Source organism: Ylistrum balloti, unplaced genomic scaffold, assembly GCF_031769215.1.
Source record: "Ylistrum balloti isolate Yb309-2 unplaced genomic scaffold, AGI_CSIRO_Ybal_v1 Utg371326, whole genome shotgun sequence".
Classification (NCBI taxonomy): domain Eukaryota; kingdom Metazoa; phylum Mollusca; class Bivalvia; order Pectinida; family Pectinidae; genus Ylistrum; species Ylistrum balloti.
Window position 1 is genome coordinate 47886 of NW_026782706.1, and position 16914 is coordinate 64799.

The window sequence follows — 16914 nt, forward strand, 5'->3', positions numbered from 1 at the left end:
TTAATATGACAACTGTTTCTTTCAAAGTTTGATCAAGTTAATATGACAACTGTTGTTTAAAAGTTAATATCAACTGTTCTTTCTTGATAAGTTAATATGACAACTGTTCTTTCACTTGAAAGTTAATATGACAACTGTTCTTTCACTTTGAAAGTTAATATGACAACTGTTTCTTTCACTTTCAAAAGTTAATATGACAACTGTTCTTTCACTTTCAAAGTTAATATGACAACTGTTCTTTCACTTTCAAAGTTAATATGACAACTGTTCTTTCAATTTCAAAATTAATATGACAACTGATTTTCAAAGTTAATATGACAACTGTTCTTTCAAAGTTAATATGACAACTGTTCTTTCACTTCATAAGTTAATATGACAACTTTCCTTTCACTTGATCAGTTCATATGACAACTGTTCTTTCACTTGATCAGTTAATATGACAACTGTTCTTTCACTTGATAAGTTAATATGACAACTGTTTTTTCTCTTGATAAGTTAATATAACAACTGTTCTTTCAATTTCAAAATTAATATGACAACTGTTCTTTCACTTGATCAGTTAATATGACAACTGTTCTTTCACTTGACAAGTTAATATGACAACTGTTCTTTCTCTTACTTAAGTTAAAATGACAACTGTTCTTTCACTTTCAATGTTAATATGACAACTTACTTTCAAAGTTGATATAACAACTGTTCTTTCACTTGATCAATTAATATAACAACTGTTCTTTCACTTTCAAAGTTAATGCGACAACTGTTCTTTCACTTTCAATCTTAATATGAGAACTTCCTTTCACAGTTAATATGACAACTGTTCTTTCTCTTGACAAGTTAAAATGACAACTGTTCTTTCACTTACTAAGTTAATATGACAACTGTTATTTCACTTCCAAGTTAATATGATAACTGTACTTTCAAAGTTAATATAATCACTTGATCAATTAATATAACTGTTCTTTCACTTGATCACTTTCAAAGTTAATATGACAACTGTTCTTTCACTTGATAAGTTAATATGACAACTGTTCTTTCACTGATAAGTTAATATGACACTTTGAAAGTTAATATGACAACTGTTCTTTCACTTGATAAGTTGACAACTGTTCTTTCACTTGATATGACAACTGTTCTTTTTCAAGTTAATATGACAACTGTGATAAGTTAATATGACAACTCACTTTGAAAGTTAATATGACAACTGTTCTTTCACTTGATAAGTTAATATGGCAACTGTTTTTTCAATTGATCAGTTAATATGACAACTGTTCTTTCACTTTCAAAGTTAATATAACAACTGTTCTTTCACTTTCAAAACTAATATAACAACTGTTCTTTCAATTTCAAAATTAATATGACAACTGATTTTCAAAGTTAATATGACAACTGTTCTTTCAAAGTTAATATGACAACTGTTCTTTCACTTCATAAGTTAATATGACAACTTTTCTCACTTTCAACTGTTTTTTCAAAGTTAATATGACAACTGTTGTTTCACTTGATAAGTTAATATGACAACTGTTCTTTCACTTGCTAAGTTAATATAACAACTGTTCTTTTATTTGATCAAGTTAATATGACAACTGTTCTTTCACTTGATAAGTTAATATGACAACTCACTTTGAATGTTAATATAACAACTGTTCTTTCTCTTGATAGATTAATATGACAACTGTTCTTTCACTTGATTAATTAATATAACAACTGTTCTTGCACTTGATAAGTTAATATGACAACTGTTCTTTCAATTTCAAAATTAATATGACAACTGATTTTCAAAGTTAATATGACAACTGTTCTTTCAAAGTTAATATGACAACTGTTCTTTCACTTCATAAGTTAATATGACAACTTTCCCTTCACTTGATCAGTTCATATGACAACTGTTCTTTCACTTGATCAGTTAATATGACAACTGTTCTTTCACTTGATAAGTTAATATGACAACTGTTCTTTCACTTTCAAAGTTAATATAACAACTGTTCTTTCACTTTCAAAACTAATATAACAACTGTTCTTTCAATTTCAAAATTAATATGACAACTGATTTTCAAAGTTAATATGACAACTGTTCTTTCAAAGTTAATATGACAACTGTTCTTTCACTTTGAAAATTAGTATGAGAACTCACTTTCAAAGTTAATATGACAACTGTTGTTTCTCTTGATAAGTTATTATGACAACTGTTCTTTCACTTGCTAAGTTAATATAACAATTGCTCTTTTATTTGATCAGTTAATATGACACCTGTTCTTTCTCTTGATAAGTTAATATGACAACTCACTTTGAATGTTAATATAACAACTGTTCTTTCTCTTGATAGATTAATATGACAACTGTTCTTTCACTTGATTAATTAATATAACAACTGTTCTTGCACTTGATAAGTTAATATGACAACTGTTATTTCACCTTCAAAATTAATATGACAACTCACTTTCAAAGTAAATATAACAACTGTTTTTTCACCTTCAAAGTTAATCGACAAATGTTCTTTCACTTGCTAAGTTAAAATGACAACTGTTTTTTCACTTGATCTGTTCATATGAAAACTGTTCTTTCATTTGCTAAGTTAATATGACAACTGTTTTTTCACATGCTGATTTAATATAACAACTGTCATTTCACTTGATAAATTAACATGACAGGTGTTATTTCACTTGCTAAGTAAATATGAAAACTGTTCTTTCACTTGCTGAGTTAATATAACAATTGTTCTTTCACTTTCAAAGTTAATAGAAAACTCACTATCAAAGTTAATATGACAACTGTTCTTTCTCTTGATAAGTTAAAATTACAACTGTTCTTTCACTTTCAAAGTTAATATAACAACTGTTGTTTCACTTTCAAATTTAATATGACAACTGTTCTTTCACTTGATTAGTTTATATGACAACTGTTCTTTCACTTGATTAGTTTTTATAGTTCCTACTCTTGAATTGATATGACAACTCACTTTCAAAGTTAATATAACAACTGTTCTGTCACCTTCAAAGTTAATATGACATATCACATATCACCTTCTAAGTTAATATGACAACTGTTCTTTCAATTTCAAAATTAATATGACAACTGATTTTCAAAGTTAATATGACAACTGTTCTTTCAAAGTTAATATGACAACTGTTCTTTCACTTCATAAGTTAATATGACAACTTTCCCTTCACTTGATCAGTTCATATGACAACTGTTCTTTCACTTGATCAGTTAATATGACAACTGTTCTTTCACTTGATAAGTTAATATGACAACTGTTTTTTCTCTTGATAAGTAAATATAACAACTGTTCTTTCAATTTCAAAATTAATATGACAACTGTTCTTTCACTTGATCAGTTAATATGACAACTGTTCTTTCACTTGACAAGTTAAAATGACAACTGTTCTTTCACTTACTAAGTTAATATGACACTTGTTCTTTCACTTCCAATGTTAATATGACAACTTACTTTCAAAGTTAATATAACAACTGTTTACACATGAAATACGGAGATATTTTCAGAAAAGTGTTTTCCTTTGGTAAGAATATTATATCTATTGAAAAAAATCGAAATACGAAATTGGCAGTTTTCTTTCCTGGACTGAGACTTTAAAAATTATTACTTAAAAAGAAAAATCATAATCTGTTTTCCTGGCGAATCCCAAAATCAAAATAACTGGGCACCAATGGCAAATATGAGAAAGATCTATCCAGTATAATCCATCTGAAAATTCTCAAGGATATAGCAATAGCAAAACTTTGTCTGTCAAAATCTAAGATAGCCACCAGTCAGCTAGTTATTTTCTGATCAATTAAAAAGAATTTAAATGGGCACAACAATGGAACAAGAAGAACATTCATATGTTCACATAGGCAATTGGAGGAAGATCCATCTAGTCCTCAGCAATAACAATATTTTGGATGGACAACACAAAGTGCTATTTCAATCTGATGATAATGTCTCAATGAAAACAAGGTACAACATAGAATTGAAGCTTAATATGAAGAATAAGTATCATTGTACTGGAGGTGTAATAAACAGATCATACTGATCTGTGTGTCAATGATAGACACTCGTTTTTCCCTACATTACTGTAGTGGAGGTGTAATAAACAGGTCATACTGATCTGTGTGTCAATGATAGACACTCGTTTTTCCCTACATTACTGTAGTGGAGGTGTAATAAACAGGTCATACTGATCTGTGTGTCAATGATAGACACTCATTTTTCCCTACATTACTGTAGTGGAGGTGTAATAAACAGGTCATACTGAGCTGTGTGTCAATGATAGACACTCGTTTTTCCCTACATTACTGTAGTGGAGGTGTAATAAACAGGTCATACTGAGCTGTGAGTCAATGATAGACACTCGTTTTTCCCTACATTACTGTAGTGGAGGTGTAATAAACAGGTCATACTGATCTGTGTGTCAATGATAGACACTCGTTTTTCCCTACATTACTGTAGTGGGGTGTAATAAACAGGTCATACTGATCTGTGTGTCAATGATAGACACTCGTTTTTCCCTACATTACAGTAGTGGAGGTGTAATAAACAGGTCATACTGATCTGTGTGTCAATGATAGACACTCGTTTTTCCCTACATTACTGTAGTGGAGGTGTAATAAACAGGTCATACTGATCTGTGTGTCAATGATAGACACTCGTTTTTCCCTACATTACAGTAGTGGAGGTGTAATAAACAGGTCATACTGGTCTGTGTGTCAATGATAGACACTCGTTTTTCCCTACATTACTGTAGTGGAGGTGTAATAAACAGGTCATACTGAGCTGTGTGTCAATGACAGACACTCGTTTTTCCCTACATTACTGTAGTGGAGGTGTAATAAACAAGTCATACTGGTCTGTGTGTCAATGATAGACACTCATTTTTCCCTACATTACTGTAGTGGAGGTGTAATAAACAGGTCATACTGAGCTGTGTGTCAATGATAGACACTCGTTTTTCCCTACATTACTGTAGTGGAGGTGTAATAAACAGGTCATACTGAGCTGTGTGTCAATGAGAATTATCCAAATAATAACTTACTTGTGGAACATAGAAAAGGTTTCCCTTTTCTGGCTTGGTCAGTGTACCACCAAATAATGGCCATAACTGGAAACAAAAAACAAAAGCCATATCTATCAAACAAAATACTTGACATCAGTTAAATAAACTGTAAAATATTTTTTACTTTTTTTCAAAACAATTGCAGACATTGAGCTAAATTCAAATGTTTAAAAGATAGAAACACCATTTTTCAAACTGAAGAAATGTAAATTTCAATGAAAAATATACAGAAATAGCTCACCTACACACTAAGGACAGGCAAAGAATAAAGTGTACACATTGATTTCAGGTAAATACTAGAGTGTACACACTAAGTACAGGTAAATAATAAAGTGTACACATTAATTGCAGGTAAATACTAGAGTGTACATACTAATTACAGATAAACACTAGAGTGTACACACTAAGTACAGGTAAATACTAATGTGTATCTACTAACTACAGGTAAATACCTGAGAGTTCACATTAAGTACAGGTAAATACTAGAGTGTGCACACTTATTACAGGTAAATACTTGAGAGTTCACCTTAAGTACAAGTAAATGCTAGAGTGTGCACACTTATTACAGGTAAATACTAGAGTGTACATACTAATTACAGGTAAATAATAAAGTGTACACATTTATTACAGGTAAATAATTGAGAGTTCACACTTAGTACAGGTAAACACTAGAGTGTACACACTAAGTACAGGTAAATAACAAAGTGTACACATTAATTACATGTAAATAATTGAGAGTTCACACTAAGTACAGGTGTATACTAGTGTGTACACACTAAGTACATGTAAAGAATAAAGTGTACACATTAATTACAGGTAATAACTAGAGTGTACACACTAAGTACAGGTAAATAATAAAGTGTACTCATTAATTACAGGTAAATACTAGAGTGTACATACTAATTACAGGTAAACATTTGAGAGTTCACATTAAGTACAGGTAAAAACTAGAGTGTATCTACTAATTACAGGTAAATACTTGAGAGTTCACATCAAGTACAAGTAAATACTAGAGTGTGCACACTTATTACAGGTAAATACTAGAGTGTACATACTAATTACAGGTAAATAATAAAGTGTACACACTAATAACAGGTAAATAATTGAGAGTTCACACTTATTACAGGTAAACACTAGAGTGTACACACTAAGTACAGGTAAATAACAAAGTGTACACATTAATTACATGTAAATAATAGAGAGTTCACACTAAGTACAGGTGTATACTAGTGTGTACACACTAAGTACATGTAAAGAATAAAGTGTACACATTAATTACAGGTAATAACTAGAGTGTACACACTAAGTACAGGTAAATAATAAAGTGTACTCATTAATTACAGGTAAATACTAGAGTGTACATACTAATTACAGGTAAACATTTGAGAGTTCACATTAAGTACAGGTAAAAACTAGAGTGTATCTACTAATTACAGGTAAATACTTGAGAGTTCACATCAAGTACAAGTAAATACTAGAGTGTGCACACTTATTACAGGTAAATACTAGAGTGTACATACTAATTACAGGTAAATAATAAAGTGTACACACTAATAACAGGTAAATAATTGAGAGTTCACACTTAGTACAGGTAAACACTAGAGTGTACACACTAAGTACAGGTAAATAACAAAGTGTACACATTAATTACATGTAAATAATTGAGAGTTCACACTGTATACTAGTGTGTACACACTAAGTACATGTAAAGAATAAAGTGTACACATTAATTACAGGTGTGTACACACTAAGTACAGGTAAATAACAAAGTGTACACATTAATTACAGTAAATAATAAGAGTGTACAGGTGTATACAGTGTGTACACACTAAGTACATGTAAAGAATAAAGTGTACACATTAATTACAGGTAATAGAGTGTACACACTAAGTACAGGTAAATAATAAAGTGTACTCATTAATTACAGGTAAATACTAGAGTGTACATACTAATTACAGGTAAACATTTGAGAGTTCACATTAAGTACAGGTAAAAACTAGAGTGTATCTACTAATTACAGGTAAATACTTGAGAGTTCACATCAAGTACAAGTAAATACTAGAGTGTGCACACTTATTACAGGTAAATACTAGAGTGTACATACTAATTACAGGTAAATAATAAAGTGTACACACTAATAACAGGTAAATAATTGAGAGTTCACACTTATTACAGGTAAACACTAGAGTGTACACACTAAGTACAGGTAAATAATAAAGTGTACACATTAATTACAGGTAAATAATTGAGAGTTCACACTTAGTACAGGTAAACACTAGAGTGTACACACTAAGTACAGGTAAATAACAAAGTGTACACATTAATTACAGGTAAATAATTGAGAGTTCACACTAAGTACAGGTGTATACTAGTGTGTACACACTAAGTACAGGTAAAGAATAAAGTGTACACATTAATTACAGGTAATAACTAGAGTGTACACACTAAGTACAGGTAAATAATAAAGTGTACTCATTAATTACAGGTAAATACTAGAGTGTACATACTAATTACAGGTAAACATTTGAGAGTTCACATTAAGTACAGGTAAAAACTAGAGTGTATCTACTAATTACAGGTAAATACTTGAGAGTTCACATCAAGTACAAGTAAATACTAGAGTGTGCACACTTATTACAGGTAAATACTAGAGTGTACATACTAATTACAGGTAAATAATAAAGTGTACACACTAATAACAGGTACATACTTGAGAGTTCACATTAATAACAGGTACATACTTGAGAGTTCACACTAATTACAGGTAAATACTTGAGTGTACATACTAATTACAGGTAAATACTTGAGAGTTCACATTAAGTACAAGTAAATACTAGAGTGTCCACACTTATTACAGGTAAATACTTGAGAGTTCACATTAAGTACAAGTAAATACTAGAGTGTCCACACTTATTACAGGTAAATACTTGAGTGTACATACTAATTACAGGTTAATACTTGAGAGTTCACATTAAGTACAAGTAAATACTAGAGTGTCCACACTTATTACAGGTAAATACTTGAGTGTACATACTAATTACAGGTAAATACTTGAGAGTTCACATTAAGTACAAGTAAATACTAGAGTGTCCACACTTATTACAGGTAAATACTAGAGTGTACATACTAATTACAGGTAAACACCTGAGAGTTCACACTAATTACAGGTACATACTGAAGTGTTCAGATAAGTACTCAAGTGTAACACTTAACTCCCTTCACCATCAAACTTCCATATTCTTTCAATCTCAAATTGTGCCTCAAATGCTACCTTCATTCCGCTACTGGGTTCAACCCCTCTTCTCAACAGTACAACTAACTTTTATTCTGTTATCACAGGAATGCTCCATACCAAATTAGGTTTTACCCCCATTATCCATACCTGTGACTCATGATCTACTATCTTTGACATCTCCCTTCAGTCCTATGGAACTTTGGGAGGGGGAGTGGGGTAATTGTTTGAGGTTTTTCAACTACATGTATCTTCTCTAAAGGTCCCCACTGTTAAATGTACCTATAGCGTGAGCTACACCAAACTTTTCATCAAAAGAAAACAACTACCATTGGGTAAACTCAGTAACAATTGCTTTTTAATCATGACGAAGGAAGTAATTTCTAACAAAATGAACTGGAAACAGTAATTGCACAAATGAGGTACTGTTAGTTAATGACAAACAGTTATCAAACCACACAGAATGCTGATCACAATTACCATTTAACATTAAGCAACGTTAACGAGAAATACAAATTAAAACAAGAGATCCCAGAGGGATCTTGGCGCCCACCATTGTTTGATCTTTGTATGCTCTTTGAAAGTTGGATCTTTTTCTTATTTTCTCTTCTTTTCTCTGTTTTTGCTCTTAATGATGAGACATTTGAACATCCTTTTGCAGAAATAGCAATGATAATCTTACCTGCCAAATCAAAAATGGCCGCCTTCTGATCAGTCCCAAAATCAAACGAGCACAAGGAGAGCCCAAAGGGAACATACATATAAAATTTGAGAGATATCCATTCAATTCTTCCTAAGGCTCAAGGCTGTTCAGTTGTTATAGGGGGGACGAGTGGGGGATCAAATTTAATAATTATTGCAATAATTATCAAACTGAAACATCTTTTTTTAGTTTTTTTCTCTTAAATGTCATTTGATGATATATTTCAAAACTTCATTAGAATAAATGACAAAAAATATGCCATTGTTGAAAAGTAGGTCACTGTAATTAAGTGCCCTAATTACTAGTTAAGTCACACTTGAGCACCGTTTTTTCTCTTAATACATCTATAAACAATACGTTTATCATGTGCAGTGTATTTATTTGAAATATTTTTGCAAATATGGATGATATTAAAATGGTAAAAATTAATTTAGCACTGGGTTTCACAGGATCATAAATGACCATTGTCTATTACTTTAGGGATTGCATTTTTGTTTACTGCTTTAGTAAGGGGAATGGTGGTGTTGGGATATTCATTTAGGAGTCACTGTCGCTGTCACAATCTAACCAGTTCTCCACCGTCATTGCGTCATCAACACAACTAAGGAAACTTGAGGAGGCAATTGTTTGTGCAGTACCAGACTGGTGTTGGTCATAAGAAAGATACCATAGGACAGATGCAATGTGGGCACAGCAGCCGACTACTCTGGCACCAACCTTACATTGACAATACCAGCCTGATATTGGGGTCAGTCCATTAGAATATTCAATCCAAAGATTGTACACCTTCGAAGCAACATGTCGTGAATGAATCGGAACTTTAATCAAGTCAGGTTTCTCCCTGCATAGCATAAGTTCATACTGACCATCTTCAGCTAAGTGCTCTTTGGTGTAGGATTTTGCCTGTTTCAGCTGATATACCCCCATGGTAAGATCTCTCAACTCTGGTTCTGATAACTTTGGGAAATCAGGCAAACTGGCCTCATCAAGCTTTACCCAAATAGACCACTTCCTTGTTAACCCTTCTGCCTCAATAAGAGTTTGAAGTTTGTTAGGTGTTTTGGACAATGCCATCATTCTCTCGGCAATTACAATGTCATTGGGAGAATTTGAAGCAAGTGGAGGGCAAAAGGCATTGCAAATTGCACAAACAATTCGTACAAAATCTCCTACAACGGGAATTAATGTGTTTGGCAATACATGTCCCGACGTCTTCCACTGCTTAATCCGTCCATTGGCTGACTCAACAACCCACCTTACCATTGTAACAAGACGGGATTCATTTGCTTCTTTGATGGTATATTGCTTCTGACCCTTCGGTAGAAAAAATGGCATTTCTGTTTTGATACCAGAATCCCTCAAAAAATCTGTCACATCTCTAAAGCCTCCGTCAACAACAAGGACATCATCATCTTGAAACTAATCATTGATGTTCTCAGTGATAGTTTTGAGCATGTGCTTTGTGATATTGGCATCATTGTTTCGACCATCTGCTAAATACGGACCAAGAACAGACAAGATATAACCATCAGAAGCTACAAGAAGCATTGGCTTCAAGAGAGGACGTGCCTTTTGCATTGAGAAAGAGCGACGTTGGAATGTGTAATTACTGGATTACTGGATAAGTGCCATCAGCAACAATCACAGCGACATCCTCACCTGAGGCAAACGTTGTATTTGCAAATATTGTTGTATGCACAACAGAGGATTTCTGGATTGCGCACAAAATATATGACAAACGAAGAGTCCCCTACAAAGGGTCTCCCAAATTGGAATGAATGCAGTGAAAACGTACCCCAGCCAAATAAAGCTTAATTGTGTCAAATTTGATTCTCAAGGCGTGCTGACAGTGGGTAACAAACTGGATAAGGAGGTCCTCACAAATGGCAGGCAGAGAGCCGGTGGGATAAGCGATGCCCTGCATGAGCACAAATGAAAGGAAACAATTGAGCCCTGAGCAGTAAGTAGCCATAGTCCTTTTGCTCAAGGCTTCATTCCACAGATTGTTGACCTGAGAGTTTAACTCATCATCAAAGCAGACATAGGAAGACGAGGAATTGGGAAGACAACTACCTGGGGTGCCAGCTGCCTGAACCGTCATCCAGGAATGTTAACAGCATGAACCACAAAGTAATTGATCGCGGAATTCACTGTAAGTCTACGCATGAGACTCATACTGCTTTTAACTTTAGAACAACCTTTGGCAATAATTTCCAAAGTAGAAGAATTGTCCTAATGAAATAGTATTCTTTTCCTGTGCCACAAGTGGCCCCATAAAACACAAGCCATGACAATGGGGTACAGTTCAAAAAGAGCCATTGATGCACAATGGGGTACAGTTCAAAAAGAGCCATTGATGCGTCTTTGAGTTGTTCAGGTTATGCAAAATAGCAAAAAAATGTTCCATGGTAGTAGTAGCGTTAGCTTGAGCTGGTTCCACCACTAAGAATTCGTCCAAAAGGTGAAGTATGTGATTGATGTTGTAATTTGTTCGTGCTATCCAACAAATAGCTTGAGACAATGTATCAAACAACTTTGGGATAGAACGGCTTCCAAACACAAGTCTAGTGAAAAAACAAAACTTCTTATTCCACTGAATACCATGATACGACCACAGTTCAGGTTTAATAGGCAGCAACTTAAATGCGTCAGTAATGTCCGTTTTCATTAACCAAGCATCTAAGCCAAAGTTTTTTATAAAACGGACAGCATTGTCAATAGTGACATATTTTAATGAACACATGATTTTGTCAATAAGGCTATTAAGACTAGGGTTCAGGTCTTCTTCGTGTGGGGCAAACAAATCCATGAAGAGGCACTTCTTTTTTAATATTTATGCTCCACCAACCCAATGCGATTAATCCTATACATTGTGAAAGGTATGTTGTCAAATGGGCCAATATGATAGCCTTTTCAAAGCTCTTTATTAACTAATTCTGTTACACAGTTTGGGTCATCCAAAGCTGACTTAAGGTTTTTGCCGATAATGGAATTGATTGGTAAATGTTGGAAACCATGAGCTAATCCATGTAGAAAATTGTTAACAAAGTCTTTGTCAGGATGATGAATGAGTTCCAATCTTAAAGCCTCAATATTAATAGGAGTAGTAGCAGTGAAAGGATCGTCACAGATACGTCTGGTTATCTTTTCCTCATAGGAGGCTTCGTTGACTCTAAAGGACAGACTTGCTTGGAACGACCCCCTTTACAGTTCAAACAAACGTGCAGGAAAAAGCATGGAGATATGTTGCAGCCAAAAGAGCTATTAAAATCATTGCAAATCTTGCATCCTTCGTGAAAAACCTTGGCGCTTTCTTTAGAATCTGGTGACGAAGAATTGTGATTTCTGTTGTTATTTGTCTTAACATTCTTGGGGCCATAGCCAGAAGAGTGACATGGTTTGTCGCAAAGACTAGGACAGAAACTGGTTGTGTAGAGTGTACTGTCACATCCTTCACAAGACAAAGGTTTTGAGTTTGCAAAGATGTTGCAAAAAAGAGTATTGTCACGCACTGACCAGTCTATAGGAACATTATTGTCTCGCAATAGGCCAAAATAAATTCACTTAAGGTAAGTGACTTAGTAAGCTGAGAGTCAGGCTGTTCAGAAGTATGGCAACTAGGATGGCTTTGACCACTAAAATATGGAATGAGCAAGGCCGCTAGATTCACATCACACCCTGTAATAATTTGCTGGCAGAGGGGGGAAGAAATTGTCTCTACAAATGGTAGGGACTCCACTGCAAATCCAAACCAAGTCCTAGAACGGACAGAACTCTCACCTTGAGATGTAGCACCCATAGATGATTCGCTTTGTTGTCTATAAGCCTTGTTCAGTGTGTACATTTGATGTGTAGGTGGAGTTACTACAATGTTTCTGTCGTTGTTGGTAGTGGAGGTTGTCCTATCTAAGAGTGAGGTCAATGCGTTGGAAGTAAGTTGACTTTCGCTACCTGCCGCCACCACAGGAGATGAATACAGCCTCGTACCACTTCCAGAAGAAATGAAATGGTTTTCTAGTCTCAAATAACTTTCTTGTTACGTAGCGATACTGTCTGCTAAACTAGACACCATACGATACAAATGGCTGTTACTGTCTGTATTAATTCCATGGGCGCTGCCATCTTGTGAGTAACCATCTTGGCCCATTGCACTATGGGATCACGCACCTGCTCTATGCTCTAGTTACGCTTTGCACACGGCCTGTAGAATTTCTAGCGTCCCTCAAGTTTTAAATGAGAACCATGCGCTTGTCGTTGTTTTGAATACAATACCTCGCAATTTAAGTTCTTCTCTTAAACGTGAAAGCGTCCAATTTTCCAGAAGCTCAGGATAGTATGGTGCAGCTCGACGAGAATAGCGTTTAGGCCCAATATTGCATAAACAAACACAAGTCTTTATATAGCTCAAACACCCATGCAAGTCACGACCTATTTCACATACACAAGTATATTAACACACATGAATGGTATCCGTTGGTATAAGTCAGCACATAATAAGTAGCGAAGAGTCAAAATACAAAAACTTAACACACAGGCAAAATTGGGCAGCACAGCCAGCCTAGTTCTTGGTACAGAGTCTGAGTGACACACTTTCAAGGACCGAGAAACACTCATGAACAGGTTAAACACATGATCGGCAATAAATAGTCTGTATAAAGGTAAAGTTCGTAAAATGACGGGTGAGATACAATCACACAAAATTACTGTAGTTTAAACAAAATATTGACGTTCCATGATGAGGTAGGTTATTAGCAAAGTCTGAGCATAGATTCCAAGCAAAACTTTGAGTCGTCGAGAACATAGGCACCTAGGCCTAGTCTTCTCCAGAAAAGATTCACGCTCAAAGACACCGTGAATATCGAAGATTGCAATGATTAGCGTCAGTACTCCAAACACTGCAGGGATGTAATAAATGTAGATCATAGGGTAGAAAAGATATGTCACAAACAAACACCACCAATCATTAGAAAACAATTACTGAAGTCTGAAACTGCAATACATCATACCCCTCTAGGAGTAAATGGTGATTGGTCAATAATCCCAAAATTCCCCTAATTAGCATATCAACGTAAACATAGCTTTATTAGATAGACTTACACTGGCCCTGGAAAAACAAACCCCTCAGAATTAAACAGATACAAATGAATAATTAGCATAAGATCTAAAGCCAAGAAAGTAAACAAAACAAAATATATACCAGTAAGTTGTATATAAACTATAATTTAACATAAATTAAATCATCATATAGCAATAACAAACTTCATTGAAAAAATCTAAGATGGTCACCTGTTGGCCATTTTGGTTTTTTTTTATCAGTCCCAAAATCAAATGGGCACAACCAGGGACCGTGGGGAACCTACATATGCAATTTGAGAAACATCCATCCAGCATTTCTCAAGAAAAAGTGATAACCAAAATTGTTAACAGACGGACAGACATATGGCTGTACGATGACAGGCTTTTTTTTCAACATTATACAACCTTATATCAAATTTACCACACAGCAGTAGTTCACAATATCACTTACCTCACCCAAAACACGGAACAGGGAACTTTTACCACAGCCGTTTGGTCCACATACCAATACATTCATTCCTCCCCTCACCTGTCAAATAGTGTAACTACAACTACAAAAATGTATCTATTATTTCCAAAAATTATTTCATTTTTACCAGTGAAATATAGAAAAATAACTCAAAAACAATTTAGTCAAAGCCATTTTTAGGTTCATTGGTAATTTGGTAAAATCATTTTCGTGATTTATCCTGAAAAGGAAAACTGGTAAAAACTTTTCTCGGGAATGATCCAAAAAGAATTTGGACAAATACACCTTTAGGGATTGATCCCAAAAATAAGCTGAAATGTCAAACCAAAACGTAAATTCTGTTTATTTTTCAGGATCAATATGAAAAACCGTACCATACATGTGAGTAAAAACAATAGTGTTTATTCATGTCTTTGTGAATAGAGGATTAAATACATAGGTATAAGGCCGAATCCATAAAGTTAGTTCATAAGAATACATGACGAAAAGAGGAACACCATTTTTTCCCCCTCTTCTGGGAAAACTTATTGCTTATTGATCAATGTGTCTCTAACACTGACATACCAAAAAGCGTAGCCATTTTGACTACAGCATGTTGTTACCATCTGGTGTATTTGGTCTATAATCTGTTTACTATCTTGTCATACTATTTTCAAACTGAGTGTTCACAGTGTTATCGTACAGCTAAAAAAGTTGGTCGATTCCATCTCGTAAACTATGTACATCAGTACTATTACGGTCCACACTGGTCATTTGTCTGATCAAGGTGACCATGTAGCCATCAAACATCACACGGGTTGTGTTATAAGGACATCTATTCTATTGTTATCTCATTTCTATTTACAGATCTTACAATTAAGTACATTATACTGATACATCAACCTCAACTTACAGCATGTTGTCTCAACGTACCTCAAACGTAAGTTCTTTGATGAGTACATCTCCGTTGGGGGTGACAAGGGGCACTTTATCAAACCTAAAATCACAACAAATATTTAAATATGTAAACAATTATCACATTTATATATAGTGGATTTACTGAGGTGACATATCTTCTAAACTTCATGTAACCCTGGTAAAATACTAGACAGGGGTTCGGTGTTCAAATCCTAATGGAGGCAATGAAATCAATTATGACGTCTGTTTCATACACATGGTTACATTATAAATTAGGACAAGTAATGAATGCATTTAGCGCATATATTGTAACACTAAACACTGTTTGAAATCTGAGTAAGGTTTTCTAACACTTTCTATTTCATTGTTTTCTGTTAAAAAGGATTGTTCTGACAAAACAAAATTTTCAAATGCAGAATTTTCTTCACTATATGTGTTTTATTTCATTTATAGCAAAATTGTATCAATGTACAATTTTTCCCTTGTAAAATGTGACAATCTAATTAATGAAGTCAAAATGAAACAAACTGTTTTAATTGCTCTCCTCTCTAACATATTCCTTATCTGTTTGAAATGTCCTTCTACAACTTCTTGAATCAGTTTAAACAATTATCTTGATTTTGACAAAAAACAACAGACTTCAAATGAGGTAGTGATCCTGGTTTAGGTATTTGAGGTATTACAGTTGTTGTACAGTGTATCTAAATCTTACTTGATGAGGTGATCCTGGTTAAGTACTGTGTATCTAAATCTTACTTGATGAGGTGATCCTGGTTAAGTACTGTGTATCTAAATCTTACTTGATGAGGTGATCCTGGTTAAGTACTGTGTATCTAAATCTTACTTGATGAGGTGATCCTGGTTAAGTACTGTGTATCTAAATCTGACTTGATGAAATGATCCTGGTTTAGTACTGTGTATCTAAATCTTACTTGATGAGGTGATCCTGGTTTAGCACTGTGTATCTAAATCTTACTTGATGAGGTGATCCTGGTTTAGTACTGTGTATCTAAATCTTACTTGATGAGGTGATCCTGGTTTAGCACTGTGTATCTAAATCTAACTTGATGAGGTGATCCTGGTTTAGCACTGTGTATCTAAATCTTACTTGATGAGGTGATCCTGGTTTAGTACTGTGTATCTAAATCTTACTTGATGAGGTGATCCTGGTTTAGCACTGTGTATCTAAATCTTACTTGATGAGGTGATCCTGGTTTAGTACTGTGTATCTAAATCTTACTTGATGAGGTGATCCTGGTTTAGTACTGTGTATCTAAATCTTACTTGATGAGGTGATCCTGGTTTAGTACTGTGTATCTAAATCTTACTTGATGAGATGATCCTGGTTTAGTACTGTGTATATAAATCTTACTTGATGAGTTGATTCTGGTTTAGTACTGTGTATCTAAATCTTACTTGATGAGGTGATCCTGGTTTACTATTTGTCCAGTTCCTGCTTTGAAAGTCTGAGTCTGCTCATCTTTTG

General features: G+C 34.1%; 1 protein-coding gene across 1 annotated transcript in view; it reads right to left on the reverse strand.

The window, feature by feature from the left end:
• Positions 1 to 16914, reverse strand: part of LOC132562015 (ATP-binding cassette sub-family D member 3-like) — a 60838-nt gene that overhangs the window by 14469 nt on the left and 29455 nt on the right. The window contains exons 19-22 of the mRNA XM_060226737.1: positions 16845 to 16914; positions 15444 to 15507; positions 14514 to 14591; positions 5031 to 5096 (exon numbers count right to left, since the gene is read on the reverse strand). Of these exons, the coding sequence (XP_060082720.1) occupies positions 5031 to 5096; positions 14514 to 14591; positions 15444 to 15507; positions 16845 to 16914 (278 nt within the window). The remainder of the gene's footprint in view (positions 1 to 5030; positions 5097 to 14513; positions 14592 to 15443; positions 15508 to 16844) is intronic.